Source organism: Tamandua tetradactyla, chromosome 4 (assembly GCF_023851605.1).
Source record: "Tamandua tetradactyla isolate mTamTet1 chromosome 4, mTamTet1.pri, whole genome shotgun sequence".
Lineage (NCBI taxonomy): Eukaryota > Metazoa > Chordata > Mammalia > Pilosa > Myrmecophagidae > Tamandua > Tamandua tetradactyla.
Genome location: NC_135330.1, coordinates 24,968,531 through 24,991,177, shown reverse-complemented (window position 1 = coordinate 24,991,177; position 22,647 = coordinate 24,968,531). Strand labels below are relative to the sequence as shown.

Genomic DNA, 22,647 nt, shown 5'->3' with positions numbered 1-22,647 from the left:
ATTTCCTCATATGCAGTCACTGATTAGTACTCTGCTGAATACTTAAGGGAACCCTCTTCAAATCCCTGAAGTTCTCTTCTGTGTAGGCATTTCCTTTTATGTGTTCTAAGCTGGGAGCTCTTCATACCCTTATCTCTCTGGATTGTCATTTCCATTACTCAACTCAGGAATTCACGACTCCACATAAGTTTTCTCTATCTGACCTATGGCAGGACACCTTTACAGGGCAGTTCACTGGGGCAATCATAGGGATCACTTCATTTGTTTCCCATCTTGCAGGGATCATTCTCCTTGGCTGCCTGATTGTCAATGTCTTGAAAACTACTGTTTTTATATTTTGTCCAATTTTACTTGTTTCTGATGGGAAAGTAAATCTGATCCCAGTTATTCTTGTTACTTCTAGCCCAAAACAGAAGTCCCCATTGCATTTCTTATGAGTTGCTAATTTCAAGAACTAAGTGAAGTACTGCAAGTTTTAGGTTTTTCAGAAATGAATGGAATTCAGCTGATGTTCTTAGTGGTTGCCATTATTCACGACTGCTTATAAATAAAAATAGAATCAAAATGAATTAACTTATCTCTTTATTAGATTTATTGACAGGAACTTCAGTTAATGTTGTAGCAGACACAGTAGTTGTAATACTATAATTGGCATGATAAAACACCCTTTAAAATAGTGTATTAAACTTTGTTAAACCTGCAAATGGGAATCACTCCCATACAACTTCCCATTCCTTTCCTTATCTCTAGCATCCCAAACCTGCCAATTTAGCATGTGCAGAGCCTTTTAGAGTACAGCTTCCCACTAGAAAGAGAGAGACTGGATATTTTCCATTTTACTTAGACTTCAAGTTAAATGGACCAGGACTCATCTTTATTTCTGCAGGAAGGGAAAGAAGAGCGATGAGTTGATATATATATATAAAACTCTATGATTAAACTTCTAGGCTGGGCTTTGAGACCTAAAGGACTTTAGCACTAATAAAATGTAAGCAAAACAGCCAGAAGGATCACAGGGAATGAAAGTATTTTAAGCAAAATGTAAAATGGGTGGGGTCTCTGAGCATCACTGACAGCTCTTGTCCTGGTTACCTTCACTGTTCGGTCCCATTGGGTCAGGATGGCTTTTCTGGCCCCATCCCACTTCCCTGGTCCCATCAGTCGAAACTGGTATGGGGTGCAGGGGCCAAAGTATACCTCCAGGGCTAGCTGGGGATCTGTAAAGAAGAGCCAAGGTATGTGAGGCTTGGCTCCTATGAAAGAAGCCACCTCGTCCATATATGTGATGTAATCTGTCTGTAATGTCTGGCTCTGACCAAACCTGAGGAAAGAAAAGAAAATATGAGTGTCACAGTTGCCAAAAGAAGCACCGTTTTCTTATCTTGTATCTCAGGAAAATAACATTTTAATTGGCACTTCCAGTAATACCTCCCTTTCTCTCTTTTTTTCATAACATTGAGATTATGGTTTGGTTTTTGGCTGAGAATGAGATTTTTTCTCTTCCTTCTAATTTCAATCCAAGTTTGATATAATTTTGGATTCTTGCTTCTGGCCATATGGCCTGGAGTGAACTGGGGTTCAAGACGACTGATTAGCTTAGTTTACTCTTTAACATATGATTATTCTTTTTATGACATTGCTTAGGAACTGTCCCAATGTTACATTTTTTAATATTGATGTGTTTAAAATTAGGTTTATGTATGGTATTAATTTTGCTGCAGTTTATGACTATAAATTGTTTTTTAAGTTGGAGTATGGCTTCATTTGTTTTAATGAAGATAGCCTATCATTTAATCAATGAGAGTGACATTTAAGCCTTATTTTTTCCTCCTTGGTCTCTTGCAGAAAGGGTAGCATGTAGAAGGGTATGAATTATTAGCACAGAGGAGTGCCCATTTTACAGAGCTGAGAACTGGATGAGGTAGTGTCGGTGAGGTGTTTGCTGAGTCTGTGGATTTCAATTCTGTAGGCCCTCTTAGCCAATGATTACCTTGGGACATTCCATGAATACCCTGTTAGAGGCTTGAAAGTAGAAAGACATTTCCTACATAGTGATTAATTCACTTAATATGATCCATTATCTTATTAAACTGTCAACAGACTTTGATATATAATTTGAAAAAGATTTACATTCATCAGGGTAATTAACACAAAAAAAGTACACTTAAATGCCTGATGTCTAGCCACTTAAATGATTTTCTACAAATCCCATTTATGTTGTACTTGAAAAACATATTTGGATGAGTCACAAGTGACTACTTTTTTAGCCGTAACTATTACCAGATATTTAGTTAAAAAGTCTTTGCATGTCTTTTCTGCAGAAAAAAAAACCAAACAAACTTTACAAACAATAAGTATTTAATCCTCACACCAAGCCTATGAAGTAGCTATTATTTTCACTGTCTTATGTATGCAGAAAATGAATTTTAAGTGACTTGCTTAAGGTTGTACAACCAGCTGAATGGCAGTTCTGGGATTCTAACAAGACTAATGCAGCTCGGTGACAGGAACAGGGCTTGGTAAGTGGTACAGGCTGGATTTGTAATCCCAACTTGGCCTGGCCCCTTGGACAGTGCAGAAGTACAACTATTTGTGGTTATCCTGTGGCCTTTCCTGTTTCTTATCTGAAAGTAACATTGGTTGTGTATAAGTGCAGTTATAGGGGATTCATGAAGAGTTCCCTGTTTCCAAGATGCTGTCCAACTTCCTTTTTCTTTTTTTTAACACTCCTCAAAGACTTTATATTCCCTGTGTGAGGTAACAACTCATCAGTCATTTACACTGTTGTGAAAAAGCCTGTAAGAGATTCTTTCCAAAAAGCAACTTTTAGATAGAGAACAAAGTGTAGAAACACCTGAGCCTTCCAGTGTGTCTAATGGACACAAATATGGTGGCCTTAAGGGAGGGGACATTTGAGGAACAGGCAATTCAATGGAGACTAAATGTGTTCAGTAGTGGCTTTACTATCCAGAATAGTGCTGTCTGTTGATTACTTTATTGGCTGATTAATAGTAAGCTGAGCAACACTAGGGTAGGTGTGCTGGTTCAAAACTTTTAGGTACCCCAGAAAAGTCATATTTTTATAATACAATCTTGTGAGGCCAGACCAGTTATGTGTGGGACCTTTTAATTAGGTTGTTTCCATGGATATATGACCCACCCAATTCAAAGTGAGCCTTAATCCTTTCCCGGAGCCCTTTATGATAGCGAGCTGAGAGAAATTAAGAAAGAAAACACCCCAGGGAGAAGCAAGGAAGACCCACAGGAGCTGAGAGAGTCATTTTGAAATCAGAAGCCCAGAAGAGAAAGATAGCATGTGCCTTCACATGTGACAGAGGAAACCTGGATGCCAGATGCCTTTCCTCTCAGAAGGTATCCTCTTGTTTATTGCTTTAAATTGGACATTTGCACAGCCTTAGAATTGTAACTTGCAACTTAATAAATTCCCTTTGTAAAAGCCAATCCATTTCAGGTAAATTGCATTTGGCAGCTTTAGCAAACTGCAACAGTAGATGTTTCAGTTTGGAATGCAATGTACCAGAAATGAAATGGCTTTTAAAAAAGGAATTTATTAAATTGTAAGTTTACAGTTCTAAGGCTGTGAAAATGTCCAAATTAACACACCAACAAAAGGTTGCTGTCCTTTTAGAAAGACTGATGCTGCCTGGAATACCTCTGTCAGTTGGAAGGCATGTGGCTTGCATCTGCTGGGGTCTTTGGCTTCTGGACACCTCTCTTAGCTGGGAAGCACATGGTGAGGTTTGCTAACTTTCTCTCCTGGCTTCTCACTTCATAAGGAATCCCTGGGGGTGCTTTCCTTCTCCATTTCCAAAGGTCTCTGTCTGTGTGGGCTTTCAAGCTTTTTCCAAAATGGTTCACTCTTAATGGACTTCAGTAAGCTACCCCATCTTGAATGGGTGGAGACACAGCTCCATGGAAACCAACTAATCAAAAGGTCCCACCCACAACTGGGTGGGAAACAACTTAATAAAAAAGATCCTACCCAGCAATATTGAATGAGGATTAAAGAACATGGTTTTTCTGGGGGTACACAGCAATTGCAAAAGTTTCAAACTAGTACAGTAGGTGAACTCAATTTAATTCTTCATTTGGTTTTCTTATTATAGAAACTAGATGATTCTGCTCATTTTTTTCCAGATAGCTTACTTGCTGACAGACTGACAGGAAAGGAACTCATGGGGAAAGCTCCAGAGCTGTTTCTCAACTATAGCAATATTGACAGTTTGCACTAGATAATTCTTTGTTGTGGGGGACTTCCCTATACATTGTAGGATATTTAATAGCATCCCCGATATGACATGTACCCACTAGCTGTGGAAACCAAAAATGTTTCCAGATATTGCCAAATAGACTCTCTCCCCATTTGAGAACCATTGTTTTAAGAGTTATAAAAGAGAAATGTGATGATTGTTATTTCCCCATCTAATACTGCTTGATTATAGCAAGTGTTCCAAAAATATGAACTTAGGCTAGTGACAGTATTATAGAATGCATATGAGGGAGAATTTTCTTACATATGAAGGGGAATTTTCGGACTCATTTCATTAGCAAGTATGATCCCTTACCACTTGAGTTTTAACCCCATTTTTTCATCAATGTCATCCATCATTTCATTCACAGTTGGCAGCACACATGAGTCTAAAAATAAGTGAGAAAGATGAAGAAAGATGAAATATACCATGATTAGATGAAACTCATTCAATATTTTATGAACTATGTCTTAGAAAGAGTTTGTATCTAAAGGACTATCACTGTCTTTAGTATCTTTAGTGGGAAAATAATCCACAGAAATAAAGACCTGGAAATGGTAAATCTGGCCTGCAGTGAGATAATGATAGTGGAGAAGGTGGTGGCTTCAACTCAGCAAGCTTCATAATATTTTATCTTATGGTGCACCTTATTCTCAACTTACCTTAGGCATACCTCAAGCGTATAATAGCTTAAAGATTTCTCCATATTTCTTGCCTGCATCCTCTTATTAAAATTTTTCTCAAGAAATAATTTGGTAAAATAGTTTACTCTAAGGTACATGGCAAATAAAATGAGATCATGGAGGGAGATATGGAATTTCAAGTATCAACCTGCCACCAGGGACAACATTTTGAGTGGCAGCAGATAATTTTGACTTTTTAAAAAATCTCACTTTTTTTAGTAGAGGCTTTTTCTGTTTGCTGATTGTAGCTCTTGTGCCTTTGTAACAATGGCAGAAAATCATTATGACATTTGTAGTGCATGGACACTTCTCGGTCATTGTCAGCATCCTATTGCAGCCTGGTGGTCCCCTGTGGTCAGATATTTGCTGTAACCCCTACTAGAAAGTAAACTCCATAGGGAGAGGAGTTTTGAGTTGTTTTTGATTGCTTCTGTATCCTAATTGTAAAGATAAAGGCTGGCAGGTAATAAGTGCTCAAATATTTGCTGAATTAATGAATTAATGATGCCTGTGTTTCGTGTAAATTTCTTTGGTTCACAAATCATATCCATTCTTTCCCATACAAATTTAGATCCTTGGTACTGCTGCATCTTTCAAGAGAAAAATACAGTGGAAGTATTTTACAGGGGAACCCCTGTAAAAAAAAAAAAAAAAGATGTTTTTTCTTATAAAAGATTTCATGGGAAGGCTCCTTTAAATAATGATCACTTGTGGTGCATATAAATTAGAAACCTATTTACCCACAACATTTCTGGAAAACATATGCACACACTCTATGACTCTGATATTTTCTTTATTGCATGTAGCCCAAGTTTTTATAGACATTATTTGCATATGATAAAGAATATATAAAGGACCAATTAAAATTTGTCTTGGCATTTAATATGTTAGGTAAGATATGACTATTTGGTCAAAATTCTCAAGCCCTTGAATAAAAGAATGTTTTCAATAATAATGGTGATGAACATAATTGGAGTAATTTAAATCAATATGTTTGAGGCATTGCCTTTTTCTGTGTAATCCTCATATTCCCGACTTCCTACAATAAGCATGCCACAGCCTCTGAAGACCATGGGATCTATAGTGAAGGGAAGGGGAGAACAGTATCAACAGAGTAGGTATCACCTGAAATTCTTATTTGGACAAAATTGACAACAATGATGTTTCCAGTATGTCTCCCAAACCTATCAGAGCCCTTTCAATCCACACAAACTCGTCAATGGGTCCTTGACATAGTAGTTACCCTATTGCTGTTCTTTTCTTGCTTAAAAGCTTGCAAAGCCCACAGTTTTCCCAGGAAGAGCCTAAGTTCTTTAACACAGCTTATAAGGTCCTCCATGCTCCCCCTTTTTACTACTCCCTGACTTTGCTTTATATTTCCTTATACCAAATGTTTCTGTTTCTCACATATTCCACAATTTTGCTCCTGTATGGAATAACTCACTGCCTGACTCCACCACTATACTCCTAAACTACCCTTATTCTGGCTTTCCTTACCACCCCTAACCTCCACATTTTAAAGTTCTGTGAGGCCAAGGGGTACATCTGTCTTCCTCCCTTTGTGTCCCTAGCACCTAGCAGAGGGCTTGGTATACAATTGGTGCTCAATAAATGTTCATTGATTAAATGAATGAACGAGAGAATGGTCTACCTACTTGTGAATACTTTAACAGCCCAGCGGGCCTGAAGGTCAGCTGTGGGGATGGCAGCTCCAAGAGACTGGACAAAGCCGATCACAGCCATGGTGGGTTTCTCCATTTGTGGGGGGAATATGCCTTTAAACAAGGTGACCTCATTGTTTCTGCTTTTGATGATAGAATCATCAAGGAAGGGATAAGCATAGTCATAGCCTGTTGCAAAGATGACTGTGTCAATAGCCTCAAACACAGTCCCATCCTCAAACACAGCTGAGGTGTCTGTGAACTCCTTCACACTGGGTTTGACGGACACGGTGCCACACAGGATGCGTGATGGAAGCTCATCATTGAACACAGGCTCTTTCCTCAGAGTTCTGTGCAGAAAGAAGAAACAAAGGACCTCATTTCCAAGAAATAACTTGTAATGGCCTGCAGCACTGAAGCCACATTTGAGCAGTTAAACATCAGCAGAAGTCCATTGAACTATCTTTTCTTGTAGCAATTCCTTTCCTGTGGCACGTAATCCTTAAGTATTTCTGAGCTGTCCCTTTGCCCCCTCAAAACTTGAGGATGCTCTCATGGGTACTTGCACTATGAATGTAGGAGATTCATTAAATAGATCAGAATAAAATGATTTCCTAGACATAAAAAAGTGGTTAAGCGTACAGATTCTGAAACCAGGTGGCCCAAGTTTATATCCTAGCTCCGTCTGTTACTAGCTATGACTTTTCCCTGTCTGTTCCCTTATCTGTAAAATGAGATAATGATAGAATCTACCTCATTAGGTTGTTGTGAAGATTAAATGAACAATTGTCTGTAAAAGGACTTAAAAACAGTGCTTGGGACATCTACGCCCCTTTATTAAAAGTGAACTGTTATAACTTTAATGTGTCATTAGAAATTACACATTTCTAATTACAAATCAAGAAATCTGATTTGCAATGTTGGGCTGTTTTATTGCTATGTTTTGTGTTGTTTCATCAACTATGGTCATAAAAGAAATAATATCAACTTTGATACTGCACTTAAGTTGCCAAAATTCCAGGAATGATATTTTTCTTGGTAATGTACTTAATTTAACTGAGGTTTCCTTCAGGGATTCTGGAATTTCCTCTAAGAATCTTGCACAAAGATACCCTGTAAATCTTGGGATTTCCCTCTAAACTTCTGTACCTTTTGCCACTTCTACAACTTTACAACCTCCCATTTTACTTTATAATGTGTCAAAAGTGAGTCATAACTCAACCTGTTTTTCTTCCTCTTGGCGCTAAACCTACCTCTACTCCCCAGGGAAGGGGAAGAATTCATCAACAAATCAACAAATGACTTAACGGAATTAGGAACCCTTTCAGAGGGAGAATTCAATTCTTGCAATGAATGGATTTTATGTTTTAATTGCCTAAATGGCAAAGTCGAAATATAATTTGAAGTTATACTTTTACAAGACAAAAAATCTTAGAATTAACAGCTCAGGCTCTGGGGTTTCTATTTTACTAGACCTAATTATAAATGCACAAAATCAACTTTTTTTTTCTTTAAGGATATAGTAATCTTGAAGACTGGGTGGGATAATTGCTTTGGAATGAGGGTTTGGCTCTTAAACTTGGCATTTAGTACTCAGATTCACTTTACTTTTCCTTAGTTTGTTTTCTCTAAACTTGTTTTGTTAGCACGACCCAAAGATTAAATTTTTTAGTGGATTCATTCTTTTTCTTACTAACTTAAGTATTCATTTTTTTTCTATTGATAAACTCATTCTTCTTCCTAGAATACCTCCCTAATTAGTCAGTGTTGGACTTTGTCTCTCTAGAGAGGTAAATAAACAATTCATATTAATTTTATAGGCTGTAACTGTTCTATGAATTTCCATTGCCTTACACATTTCATGCCTTTTGACTGACATGCAAAAGTATCACTCCTTCAGAGTTGGAGGGGTTGTGCATTTTTGCTTTGTGACTTCCTACTTACAGAGACATGTTTACTATCATTACTTTATTAGTTGCTCCTTAAAAGTATATTCGAATATTTGTAAAGCTTTATAGGTTACAAAGAAATATTTGTACTTTATCTTATTGAATATTATAACAGTCCCGAGAAGCTGGTATTATTATTGCTAGTGGGGAAGATATTCATCAAGAAAATAATTTGAATTTGTTCAGACCATGGATGAATGAGTCATGTAAGTCTCAAAGTTCCAAACTATAGCTCTTAGCTGCTATAAATGAATCCTTCATGGTAATAAGGTGATTTAACTGCTTGATTCATCCCTATTTGGGGGTCATAGACATTTGGAGTCTTCACTATCTCTTTTCTCTAGTAGACTAATTTCAATAAGATTTCTACCCTATGCATGGTCTTTGGGTATACTGTGACATCTGTACAGTCCTTAATTTAATCCCACCAGCTTCAATAAGGCAACTAAAGTAAGACCTAGAGAGAAAGGAGTCAATTTAAACCAGTACCACATGTTTTTGAATGATAAAATATGAATTATTTGTAGTACCCATTTAAAGGCATCAGGCCATAGTTCTCATGCTTAAACCATGTGTTCATCTTCTTGACATACAACCAGTCAGAGACAAATGAAGGAAGGGCATTCCGGAGAAAGGAGACAAAGCGGGTAACATATACCATGTCCCAAGGATAGCCATCATCCCAAACCCGACTCATGACCCAGGAACCACTTCTGGTGCTGATAATGACCTGATGAGGAAAAGCAACATAGATTTTAACATCACTCTTTAAGAAATAAACAACATGACACAATTCTGATGGGCACCTCCATACATTTCCCTAAATATCTAGGCAGGAGCACTTTTAAAGAGATGGGTCAAGATTAAAAGTCTGTAACTAAAACTAGATGAGAGGGAAGATGACTTCCTCTCACAAGAGAGGGTAGTGTACAATGGTTGAAATCATTAGAATTATACATTTTGGAGCAAGAGGGCTCTGCATTTAACTGTAATTGGTTTAATCTTCATAGACTTTTTATTGACCAAGATGGCAGATCTGGTGGGGACCATCCCATCCAGTGAACCTCAGTGGTGATGGGTAGTGATAGCTGGTAGGTTGGGTGGGGAAAGTTAGCTAAAATCACTAGCTGAAATTAGATTGAGGAGATGCCAAGGATTTAATTCTGTTCTCTGTTCCTGATTTCCTCTTCCAGTCCTCCTACACACCCACCCTAGGACTTTTTCTGGTTGTCCCAAACCATGGCATCTGGCTCAGCCCTGACACAGTCCAGCTGCTTAACTATTTTACAATTTTTGTGATAACTCAGGGGAATTTTCCTTTTAAGAAATTCTTTTGGTTTGATTTACAATCCATTTAAGATTTTATTCATTGAACACCTGTTTCCTTAAAAAAAAAAAAGTGTCCCTTAAATGTCGGCTGGTTAAACATGACTTGCCTTCAAGTCCTTTGGAAAAATTTTCCTTGACTTCACCTAGGTTAAGCTAGGTTCCCTTTCATGGTGCTGCCACTGCCATACCTAGCTCCACTGGAAGACTCATTACCTCCTTTTGTGATGCTCTATGTTCCTGTCACCCCACCTCAGCCTGCTGATTGCTCCTTGAAGTCAGGAACTAGGGTAATTCATTTCTGTGTCCCCAGAGCATCACATAGTCTTGACACATACTGGTTGCCCAATATTGGTTGAGCACTGGATGTTGAATGAAAACCCAAATCTTAAGTATTTTCCAGACCTTCAGAATTGTCAGCATAGTACTTTTGCATTATAGGTGATAAGAAATACTATTATATAAAGAAAGGTAGGGCTTGACTAGCAATCAATCTACTGGGAGGTGATCAGAACACAAAATTGAAACAAAAATGCATAAATACTCACACGCATGCACACGCACACACTCATATACTCATCCACTTCTGGTTTCAGTAATGTTCTTTACTATCATGGAACATATTACCTTGCCTCCTGTGGAGAATGTCTCAAGGCATTCTTGATTTAAGGGTATAGATGCCAATTGGACCTCTTTTGGTATGACATGGTACACACCATCCTCAGTGCCTAGGCCACTGATGTAGGAGAGAACCCATACCATAGGTTTGCTTCCCCAAACTTTTTACATTATGTACCTGTGCAGCCTGATGACTGAGCTCAACAGCAATGTCAGATCCTGAGTTCCCCAGGCCAATCACAAGGACCCGCTTCCCCTTGAAGGCATCTGGGCCCTTATAATTCCGGCTGTGGAGGTAGTTGCCTTGAAATCGATCTAGGCCTAAGTGGAACATGGGGATTGGTTTCAGTTGATTTTCAAAAGAAATTATGAAGACTCACTTAATTTTTTTTTTAATCTGCAATAGTTTAATCTAACAGACTTATTGACCAAAATGGCAGATGTGGTGGAGACCAGCCCACTCGGTGAGCCTCAGTGGTGATGGCTGGTGATAGCTGGTGGGCTGGGTGGAGGAGACGCAGCTAAATCACTAGTTGAAATTAGACTGAGGAGATGCAAAGGATTTCACCGAGTATCAGTGTTGATTTAAAAGAAGAGTTCCCAAGTTGAAATGTGTTTGCCTTTTTAGTGGTTTTTGACACTAAGATCTCAAATATTTACTTTTATTATTATTTTTAAGTATGGGCTTTATATTTTGATGGTAATAATAGTTAATATTTATATAGTGCTTACTGTGGGCTAGATCCTCTGTTAAATTCTTTATAGATTTTAACCTATAAAGGAACTGGTGGAATAATGAATTGAGCCTCAGTGATTTCAACCTTTAAGTCCATATTCAGAATCACTCAACATACTGCTTCTTAGATCTATTCTTTTTTAAAAAATTCACATTAGTCTGTGAACATAAGATGGGATTTCTAATATCTTTGCATAGAAATGTGTTCCGAAGGGAGGAAGGGAGGAAGGAAGGAGAAAGGAGAGGATGTTTGTGTATTTGATGTTGGCCACTTTTGGGTAATAATGGAGTTTGCTACACACACACACAATCACTGTGATTTCTAAAGTAAATTTACAAATTGTGGCTGTAGATGAAATTAGAAAAATCAGGTTTCCCTTATAAATAACATAAGAATGTAACTCTCTTTAAGCTATTTGGCAGCTATTTCTACTTTTTCAAATGTAATTCCTCTCAGAGACCCCACATACAATCAGGGATTATATTTGAGTTACTTTCTCTAAAATAAGACTCTGTTTCTCAGTCTGATCTGTGACTTGTGGGTCTTTGATAATTTTATTATAGATGTTTAGAAGGCCGTTTATTACTACATTCACATATCAGTAGGTTTTAAAAAACGGAAATCTTTGGGACCTTAAGAATAATCATTAAGAAGAATCTATGGAAAAATCTATATAAACACTTGATGTTTGTGTATAAATCCCCCAGATTATTATATATTTTCCAGACTTACCAGGAAAGGAATCAGTTGGCAGATTGGGGTATACATGATGGCCTGAACAAATCATTACAGCATCGAAAATGGTAGATTCCCGCTTCCCATCCTTTTCAGTAACAACATCCCATTGGCCAGTGACTAAGAAGGAGGGACATTTCTTTACACTGGTAACCAGAGTCTTAAAGAAAAACAGAAATAAAATTCTTCCATTTATAATTGTATGTTTTTTTCCTTGCAGTGCTTATGTGAGGAAATAGTTGTTATGAGCTCTCCTGGTCACTGAGGTATGTTTAAGAAGCCATTCAAATGGTTTTTACAGTTCAGTGAGCCTTCAAATCTCATGAGGAAAAATTACTCACTCTCACTAGGGTATATTTATTTTTTTGATATCTAGTCACTTGGTTTGGGGTAAATAACACTGAATTTTCTGGTGAAAAACGTCATGGAACAAATCTATGCCAATCACTTCCAACCTTCACTGACATCTGTGGCTTCTTCCTTCTCTGACTTCACCTTCCATCTACTCAACAAATATGGAACTATCTCAAAGTTCAACCCTTGGTCTGTATAGACACTCTCCCCTGTAAATAATAGCCATTTCCAAAGTGAATATATGAATATTCACCTGAATATACTCAGCCTTGGTCTCTCTTCCACTATTCAGTACAGCTTGACTTTTCCTCATGCTTTCTCAAATATAACATATTTGTGGTTCAAAAAAAATTTACTAGTTAATCAGTCTTTTAATTTACTAGTAAATCAAAATCTTTTGATTTTTGTATAAAGTATGGTTTATTCACATTTTCCCCGAAACTGGCTGCTGACTTTCATGATTCTCTTAAAGATAGCAGGCACCTCACAGCCTCCTAGCTTCAGACCCCCAATATGTCTTGACTATTATTCCTCCATCCTTGCCTTATGCCTAAACAATCATCTCTCTCAGGAACTCACTTTCTTCCTTTCCACGACGTGCCTTGGTTCAGGTACTTACTGCTTTGCAAGAGACTTATGACTAGCTCTTTCCAGTTTCTGGTTTCCTAAGAGCCATCCTTAATGCTACTTCTCAGATTAATTTTTCCAAAATGCCATGTTGATCCTGTGTCCCCTGTTCACAGTTATTTCTGTTACATTACAGCCTATAAGATTTATTGCACATTTCCAACACTCCAATTCAAAGCCCACACAATTTTGTTCAAATATACTTTTCTGGTCTTATCTTTCTGATATCCCCACAAACATTTCTAGGACAGAGCCTGCCAATTACTTCCCCAATATCCATTTTCCCCTCTTCTTTACTAACAGAGCCCTGATTTTATGTGGAGTGGCAATGTGCCTAGGAAAGGGATACATCTCCCAAGCTTCTGTACAACTTGGGTGGCCTATGAGAAACAAGCAGATGTTGTTAGGTAGACTTTCCAGGAGAGTTTGTGAAGGAGGACTGATTCAGCTGGGAGGCTGTCCCTTTGCCTTTTAATCTTTCCTCTTTGTTCTTTCCTAGAAGGTGGTTATGAGGACTGAAGCTCCAGCGACTACCCAGGGACTATGAGGCAACCTTGAAGATGTAATCTTTATGCTACGAAGGGCAAAGTTGAATCCCTGCTGACATGGTGCTCCCATAACATTCTGGGTGTTGCCACCCCCTCCTTCTTTGACATGATTGCAAGATAACCTTGCATCTTTTTAAAGCCACATACACTGGTTTCCTGATATACAGTCAGATATAATCCTAGCTGATACACCTCCTTTCTTGCCAACTTGTTTGCTCACTGTTCCCCAAACCCACAGGGCTTTTTTCCCCACCTCTCTCATTTTAGTCATGCTATTTATTTATCTAAAGCATCCACCAAGTACAACTCAAATCTTACCTTCTCTAGAAAATGTTTTGTCTCATGATTTCCTCATGATTCACTGTATCTACAAAATGTAGACTGATAAAAAAACCACAACATTTTCCTTTCTTTTGATTTACATTTTTACTTAAATCTTATAATTTTACTCAAGCCATACATATTTATTTTGATCCCCAATTAGATTATAAGCTTTCTGAGGGCAGAGTCATAGACTTGTTTTTTGACAGACAGGACATAGCATAAAGTTTAGCACCCAGTAGGGATTCCATTTATACTTGTTGATATTACTACCATAAATTGAGGCAATAATGACAATTGGAAAAATGTATTCTAACTGTACTTTTGGATTATTTCAGGCAAGTAGTTATCCAAATATAATTTCAATTTATACTTTTCTGTTTATTTTTTTCTCACTAAGTACATGTGTTCTGCATTCAAGGTTATGAACCGAGGTTGAGTTCCAATAAATTGTTAAGCATTATTGGGGTTTAAGAAACAAGGCCTCTGCGGAAATCTAATGAACTAAATAGGTGAACAATTGGGGTGATAGCTACCTTCATGAAATGGCAACATTTTTAGCAAATGCCATGTTTCCTTGAAGCACAGCATATTGACATTAACCCCATAGAAGTTTAAATCTGGACTAGAGAATCTGGGATTGCTTCTGAAACATCAGAGCATGTGGGTGGGAAGTGCACGATGATGGTACAGCTGCTCTGATATTTTCTATGATATTTTTGAAGTTCCTAGAGACTAGTAGAGAAAAAAATCAATGTGTGAATTCTTTACCATCTGAACCAACATTTGGTTGTTGAGGTGTCCAAACATTTAGCTCTGATTTCTGTTATAGTGTGCTGTATCCATACTCCTTACACACTTTATATCAATAGCACAAATACTGAGGACCTTACCTCAAACTGTATGTATCTTAGAAGATTCTTCTTTTGAGCAAATGTCCTTATGTATTCTTGGAGCTTGCTGTGGTGCATATAGTTAGGAAAATCATCGGGGTAAGGGAAATCTGGAAAGCACATCATTTCTTTGGAAGAGTTGGTAAATACAGACTGGTAAATACTGGCTCTGCCTTCTTCTGCATGGTCCTAGGAAGAGTAACAAAGCTTAAAAAAGAAGCTGAGAACGGTGGTCCCCTCAGTGAATATTCAGTTCTCAGTTGGCCAAAACTTTTTTTTGGGCATGGGCAGGCTCCAGGAATTGAACCCACGTCTCTGGCCTGGCAGGTGAGAATTCTGCCACTGAGCCACTGTGGCATATCCCAGCTGAAACTTTTTAAATAGTAAAAACAAAAAAACAAAAAAACATGAAAAAACTTAAAAGCGGTCTGTAAAACATGGAATTGAAATATCTTATCATAGTACCTGGCACAGAGCTAGTGCTCTTTCCACCTTGGTCTTCTTCCTCTAGCTCCTCCCCAGTATTGGCTCTATTTTTATAGTCAGTTAACTTTTTTCTTTCTTTTTCTTACAACTGATACTGGTTTTGACCTCACACCAAGCAAATGGTCAATAAAAACACACACAAAAATGGTCTGACAAAGACTGCAACTCTCAGTCCATCTGATTGGCTAAAGGCAGTTCAGTGAACCATTCAGTGGCCAGACAGCCCCGTACTGAAGTGGTTTCCCCATCTGGGTGTATTCAGAATAATCTGGAGGGTCCCTTAGACCATAGATTCCTGGACCTCACCCTTAGAATTTCTGTTTCAGTAGATGGGGTGAGGTGGTATCTGAGTATTTGCATTTCTAACAGGTTCCAGGTGGTGCTGACATTGCTGTTCCGGGGAACACACTTTGAGGACCATTACTCCATTGTAAATGAATTCTGTCCTTGAGAAGTTCCTTAACTCAAAGTGGATGGCATTGACTCATCAAAGCAATGTAAGAAACCAGAGGCTTTAGAACATATGTTAAATCTTGGCACTTCATTTTAAAGCTGTTATGTAATTGAAAAGTGGCTTCTTTTTGAGAAGCAGTTGAAGGCTAAATTGAAAATAAACATTTCCTCTCCGTTGCAAGGACAGGATAAACATGCACACGATGTGCTGCCCTGAAAATATTATTAAAAAGCTGGGGGCCTCTGCCTCCCCAAGTCCTAAAGGAATGCTTGTGAAATGGAGGAAGTGGACGGAATGTCACGTTGCTGGATTCAAGACAACTGTCTCCCTCCCAACTAACTGATCTCTGAAGGTGGAGCCAAAAGTGCTGGAAAGGTCTGAGAAGATTGTGTCCCTGAGTGACTGTCCAAGGCTTCACGGCTTCCCCTCACATTGAAAATAAAACCACTCATACTCATGGTTCCTGCATTTCTCATAAAGAACTAACTAAGCTCAGAGGTTTGGCTTTTTTTTTTTTTTAACCTCCCTTTAAGATTTCTGCTGAGTTCAGAAAAGGGGTGTGAGGGTTCATGCTGGGCTCATTCTCACCTTTGAGCCTTTCCTGGTCACCCACAGCCCAGTTCCCCCCCCCCCCCCCCCCCCCAGTATTTTCTACTGGTTGTGAGAAGAAGCAGGAAGGAGGTTTCTCAGTTGCCCATTGAAGGGAGGGAGCTGAGCTGTGGGTTGGGGACTGGTTAAAAAATGTGAGTCTGCTCTGGGAAACGGAGGTGATAAAACCTTGGATTACTTCCATCTTTAATGAATCTCTGTTCTTTTGCCTCTTTGACCCCGCCAGTCATAACATGAGGAGAGAAAAGTATGTGTTTTATCGTTCCTTGGAATTTTCCCTAAGAGGCTGTTCTCCAAACAAAGGGAAATAAGGGTGTTACATAACAACAGACAATTGTGCCAAAGAGTTCATATATTCATTATTTCAATATGTGGGATAGTTGGAGCTTGTAAGGAGGAAATTAAGCTCAGACTCTGCCTCTGCCTTAGAGGGCTTATGCTTGAGCAAGAGGTCTGAGCAATTGAGAGCATAATCTTTCCATTTGTCTTGGATGATAAGTATGTTCATCTCTCATCTTCACCACTAGAACGTAAGCCACCTGAGGGCAAGGTCAGAGTCTAATTCAATAATGTAATGCCTGCATTTTAGCAATTTGTTTTTACTCCCTTTCATATTCCATCTCTGATTATCAGTCCCATTTCTACTTGTCTGAGTATCAACTCAAAGGTCCAGCTCAAAAGTTGCCTCCTTCATCATGCCTTTCTTGGCTCTTGCTCCCTCTCATTTCTGCCTCCATTTAGCTGCCAGTTGTCTTTCCTTCCCTAATCACATACTCACTTGCATTATAGTTATTCTAATACTTATTTTATCTCTGCTTTAAAACAATTGGCAGCCTGCTGTACCTTTTATATGCAGCTGTGCTTAACATACTACTTGACGTGTAATGTACTCTATAGGTATTTGTTGAAGGAATTACTGAATGAGTGGAAAAGTAATCCAGATAGTCCTGGCTCCATATTTCCCTCCTTTGGAATCAAAATGACCTTACTAAACATGGCTTATTAAAGCAACAATCTTTTGAGGACATTAAATCCTATAGAGGAATATATGAAATTAAAATATGCTCACGGTCAGCCTGCTAGTGCTTAAACCTCATTTGGTGTTTAATTTCTCAGAAAAAACCCACAGTGAAAAGTTCAGAATCATCAGGTTTCTCTCTTCCGGAATACTTTCTGCTTAATAGAAACTTGTAAGATAAAAACTTATATAACATAGCTTTCAAACTTCCCTCTCTGAGGGCATATTATGTCAAGTACATTTCTTTTTCTTTTTCTTTTCTGTTCTTATTTTTTTAGAAAAGAAGGAAGAATGGGGATGTGTGGAGGGGGCTGAAGTTTGGAGTACTTGTATGTGTCCCCATGCCCACTGGATCTTTGGGTAGAATTCTGCTTATATGCAATAACCTTATATAAAATAGACAGTCCTTCTTTGGATAACCCAGAGTCCAATTTTGCTTCTTATCTACTGCTTCCCTAAGTAAACTTTCTTATCTGGCTACACTGGTGAACTCGTGGGTCCCTGGATACACCATGTTCACTGCCTTCTCTGTGTCTTTCTTACATTCCTGCTTATCCAGGCCTAGAAATGGCTCTCCACTGGGCCACCTGATACTGCCACACTGTTGCAACCGCACAAATCCATGGGGTGTCATGCAAACAATGAATGGAATTGCATTCTCTGGAATTGTGTTACTCAGTGGTCCTGCCTCCTCCTCCACTTCCTTTGTCTAGGGATATCATTTAAGGCTTGGGTAAGTATGTTCCCTAAAGGATGTTTTCTTGACCTATGTAATATACCTTCAGTCAAACCTCTAAAATCTCAAGGCATTTTTTCATCTATACCATTGAGCCAACTGTCACCAGGGGCTACCTGGTTGGCATAAAGTTCTATAATCTCTTATCTGAAATTCTGGAGACCAGATGTATTTTTGGATTTGCAGATTTTTGGATTTTGCTCTGTAAGAGTCCCTAGTAAGATCTGGGGCAGCAGCCTTTAAGCAAATTCAGTACATTTCTGCTGGAAAATACTACAAATAGACTATAAATAAACTTATGTTGATTCAACTCATGTTTTGAAGCCATATAACTTCAATTTAAGAGAGATGTTTCCTATCAAATGAGTTTTTGCTCATTTGCTATCAATAAATTATGGACCTATGTTGTGTCTTTTTTCACCAGTTATGGTACAAACTATTCATGCAGAGTCATTCATCACGTGTTTGTCATCCCAGTACCTAGCACAGAACTTGGCCAGTCTGGGTGCTCAGGAAACTTTTAATTGTTAATATAGACAGCCATCTCATAATTTGGTCTAAACTGATCACATCTCCCTGAGCCAGAAATACAAAACTGAAATCTTAAAAACAACAACAACAATAACTCTTGGTTTCACCCTACTGGAAAAAGTATGGTGATCTTATATCATTATATTTTAGTAATATTTTAATGGATGCAGGATCAAAATATTTCTAAAAACCTCTTGAAAGGAATACAAAAGGATTCTAAATTAGTGCTGAAATACTGTCAGGGCAAAGTATGGTTGCAGGTTGGGCAAAATAATCAAGATAGAATACGATTGCAATATAAATTATGTGGATATAGTGTCTTCAAGCCAAATATGCAACTTCTACACCCAATCACAATGGAAGGAAATTTTAGACAGAAAAATTTAGACAAAATATAAATTGTGTTTATGAGAATATATTTCCAGATTATATTATTTCTACAACCATGGGCCTGAATGACAAAGACTATCATTTTCTTCTGTGGATTTGTCATCTTACCTGGAATTGACAGACTATTCAAAAATCAAATATTCACAGTAATCATTTATAATGCCACTGCCTGCCCAATAAACACGAGTCAATTATAGAATCATAGCCTTTTAGAATTGGAAGATATAGTAGAGGTCACTCAATTTCCACCTCTGCATTTGACAAATGAGGATTTGATGTCCAGAAAGAGTGCCTTGCCTAAAATCTACTTGCCTATAAAGCATGAGTTGAGACTAGAATTTAGGACTACTGATACCAGGCTGAAATTTCTTACCACATTCCTATGGTTTCAAAGATATGTCCAGATAGAATCTTTTTAGTTACTCGGGAAAGCGTTGGTGAGTTTTAACTGATTATGGACATGAGCACCCTTTTACAGCCTGAACACCTGGGCTCTGCCATGCAGATGACAATGTTTAATGAGCTGGAAATGTCCTTTTCAGGAGAAGCTCTGCAGATGTGATATAAGTTTGAGTGATTGCTCATTAATGTGATAGGAGAGGCATGAGTTTACCTTCCAGGTGTGGAGCTTTGGTGTCCTGCCCTTTAAGTCTGGAATTAGAACTGATTGGATTGGATTTGCAGTGGAACTCAGCTGCCTTCCATTGGTGTCCCAATGATGTGTCACTCACCGAGAATTTCCACAGGCCTCCAATATCATTGCTCCTTTCAAAGCAGGTGGGCTCCAGCCCCTCTTCCAAACAGCATCGTATAGAGGCCAAGCCGCTGACACCGGCTCCAATGATGGCCACTCTCTTCCCCATGGTCACCTGTAGGAGGCCTGGAGAAAACGTCAGAAAAGGGTCCCTTGATACTCAGGGTTTTTCAGCAGAAATAATCAGCCAAGATTTATGTAGCAGGATCCCAACCTAAATACAAGAAAACACAGTTTATACTCATTAATTTTATGACCTTTGTGCTAAGAATTTCTAAATCAGTTTTCTTCTGATTATACAAGAAACTCTAAATGTCACTCAGTGAATGCTAGAGCAGGAAGGACCTCAAATAACTATTAACCCACTGCTCTCAACTGCAAATGAGCAGTTGGCTCTCCAAGGTTAGAAATTACTTCTTCAAGAGCTCGGTGCAAACAAGTAAGTAAAGGAGTCAGAACTGGAACTTACGATTTCCTTATGAAGTCACTGTACCAAATCATCCCTATCCATTTGGAATGCTTGGATCTCGGGGTCTTACCTCTTAATCAACTGTTTTTATCTCCCTCACAGAAGGAGCAGTTCTCTAAATGTAGAAGAGAATGGCCTCTAACAACGTTTTTTTTTTTTGTTTCACATTGACGTAAAAATTGGGGAAGTGGGAGGAGTTATTAGTCTTAAAGTAAAAATTCCCCTTTCCCTGTATTTTTCATGATGTAGAGTGTGACAAAACCTGGATGAGAAGGACTGAGTATGGTAGTGATAAGAGAAGGGGGGAGGAGATGGGGGGTTGGGGAGCAAGGGGTAGGAAAAGGGCAGGCATGAGGTCCTTGATCCTGGTTCCAGAGAATAAAGCAATGACTGATATGGTCACTGGCGCTGAAAGGTGAAACTCCTGGGAGATTAGCGGACAGTGATGTTTTTGTTTATTTTTGCTTTGGAACTATAGAGTGTATAAACAAAGGCTCTGCACCTGAACCATAATGAAAGGTTTAGTTCGCCAATAGCTCACTATTCTGAAAACCTAGAAGGGCCTCATTTGAGGAGCTAAAACTAACTCGGAACAAAAATTAAAAAAATAAAAATAAATAAAAAATTGAAAGCTAACTCTTGGAACAAAAAAATAAAAAGCTAACTCTTGGAGATGGTGAGTTTGTAAAATTAGTGAACTTAAAGGATAGAATTTTGAAGCCACTGAACCTTGTCTCTGGTTCCTTCCTTCTTCTATAATCTGCACTGCCTGCTTCTATCTCCCTCTTTCCCTCCCTTCTTTCCTCCTTTCTTTTGTTCCTTCTACCTCACTGAGTGTCTACCATATTTCAAGCATAATACTAACCTCTTGGGAGGGAGGGTTCATAGAGGTGAAGACACAGGGCTTTTCATCCACAAACAGTGGTGCGAGAGACAGATGACAAGTGTGATGGTAGTATGAGTCAGTGTAGTACCAGTACTGAGGAAGAGCCATCTGAATCCACCTGAGAGAAGAGTAAGGGAGGCTTCAAGAGGAAGTGATAAGGGAGCTAAGTATTGGAGGAAGAACAGATGTTTGTCAGGTGGAAACAAAAGTATATGCAAACGCACAGAAAAGTAAGTGAACATGACAGGGTGAGCTAAAATTAGTTCAGTGTTGCTGGACCATAATGTGACAAGAATAGCAATGCATCAAACTTGCAGGACACAGATTATGAAGGATATTGAAGTGCCACACTTAAGGATATGGCCAGCATCCTATAGGTTATGATGCTTCATTAAAGAAATTTAAACAAGGAAATGACACGATCAGATACACTTGGAGAAGAGAGTGGATGGTGACTAAAATCAGGGATAACAAAAGCACAGTTATTTCAATAGTCTGGGCCCAGAGATGATGAGGACCTAAATTAGGGCAGTTTTAGGGAAATGAAGATATAAAAGATATTTAGGAAGTAGATGTTTGGGGACTTGCTAACTGGCTATTGGCTTGATGTCTTAAAGAAGATCCCTTCCATCTTTGACGTGATTATGTCACAGCTTACCATTTAGGGCAGGAAGTAGAAACTCCTCTATTTCATGAAGAAAGGAATATAATACAGGGGATTGGGTGCTTTCTTACACTATAAATGGAGGGTCTGGAAGTAGAAGCCAGGAGGCCATCACAGATTTCATAATTGCACTACTATAGATGCCACCCAGAGGGCAACTGCCAATGCAGATGCCTCATATTCACAAGCAGGTGACCAAAAGATGGGACGTGGGGTTCAGCTGATGTATGCACCCCTATTGAAAGGTACTTGCCCATTGCCACAGCCACCTGGATTTGACCTCTGCTTCCCTTTGTGTTTCAATTTCATTTGTCTATTTCACTGGCAAAACCTAAATTGCATCCTGAGCCCTTACTATAAGAGAGCTCAAAATGCACCTTTGAGAAATGAATCGGAAATGTAGTCTTTGGCCTCCTAGTCTTTGCCACCTGGAAGAAACTGAGAAGGAGGAGGAGTAAAACCCATCTTAATTGGGATGGGCCACATAGACCTTACATGAAGTAGCCTCATCAAAAGGGCTGACTTAAAATGGGTTCACAATACAGAAACTAAATAAATTTAAGAACAGGTTTTTCTGTGGCACATTCAGCTTCAAACCACCATTCTATGGTATAATTTTCACTATGATCACTTGTCATAAAATAAAAGACCATCCAAGACCAAAAGAGTAAGAGATTTTCCTTGTGGAGAAAGAGCGCAAGATTAACCCTGAGGACTGGAGAAAAATCTCCAGTTGCATCAGATTTTTTTTTCTCAAGGCCTATGAGATCGGCCTTGAGAAATGAAAAGAGAGAGTGGGGAGAGTACGTGGGGCTCCAGGGACCACCGGAGCAAAGACACAGACCTGGGAGAGGGCCTGTGGAGTTCCTCTGAACCTTTCAAAGCCCTCTGTCTGGTGACCATTGCTTCTTTGGTAGGGATCTGAAT

General features: G+C 38.7%; 1 protein-coding gene and 1 long non-coding RNA gene across 5 annotated transcripts in view; one reads left to right on the top strand and one right to left on the bottom strand.

Moving 5' to 3' along the window:
• Positions 1 to 16,152, top strand: part of LOC143680618 (uncharacterized) — a 275,278-nt gene extending 259,126 nt beyond the window's left edge. The window contains exons 5-8 of one of the 2 annotated variants that reach the window (XR_013174088.1): positions 12,201 to 12,246; positions 13,461 to 13,523; positions 15,579 to 15,706; positions 15,850 to 16,152. This is a non-coding gene — a long non-coding RNA (uncharacterized LOC143680618). Of the gene's footprint in view, positions 1 to 12,200; positions 12,247 to 13,460; positions 13,524 to 15,578 lie in introns of both variants that reach the window. The other variant, XR_013174087.1, reaches the window with a different exon arrangement.
• On the bottom strand, positions 570 to 20,342 carry FMO3 (flavin containing dimethylaniline monoxygenase 3). 3 transcript variants are annotated; one of them, XM_077156963.1, is made up of 9 exons: positions 20,241 to 20,342; positions 19,679 to 19,915; positions 14,724 to 14,912; positions 11,978 to 12,140; positions 10,687 to 10,829; positions 9,095 to 9,294; positions 6,610 to 6,965; positions 4,587 to 4,659; positions 570 to 1,321 (listed from the first exon to the last, which is right to left on the bottom strand). In XM_077156963.1, exons 2-9 carry the CDS (start codon positions 19,808 to 19,810, stop codon positions 979 to 981), a joined length of 1,599 nt encoding a protein of 532 aa, XP_077013078.1. In that variant the 5' UTR covers positions 19,811 to 19,915; positions 20,241 to 20,342; the 3' UTR covers positions 570 to 978. The 3 variants fall into 3 exon arrangements, with proteins under 3 accessions (XP_077013078.1, XP_077013080.1, XP_077013079.1); XM_077156965.1 differs by having other exon boundaries at positions 19,679 to 19,827; positions 20,241 to 20,307; XM_077156964.1 differs by having other exon boundaries at positions 20,171 to 20,301.
• Between the last annotated feature and the right edge of the window lie 2,305 nt (positions 20,343 to 22,647).

Excerpts from the sequence above, each read along its gene's own strand:
- FMO3 (XM_077156963.1), bottom strand. The coding sequence starts at position 19,810 with ATGGGGAAGAGAGTGGCCATCATTGGAGCCGGTGTCAGCGGCTTGGCC. Across the intron at positions 14,913-19,678 it reads GAGGCCTGTGGAAATTCTCG|GACCATGCAGAAGAAGGCAG; the intron begins GTGAGTGACACA and ends TACTCTTCCTAG. Across the intron at positions 10,830-11,977 it reads GCCAACTGATTCCTTTCCTG|GCCTAGATCGATTTCAAGGC; the intron begins GTAAGTCTGGAA and ends TGTTCCACTTAG.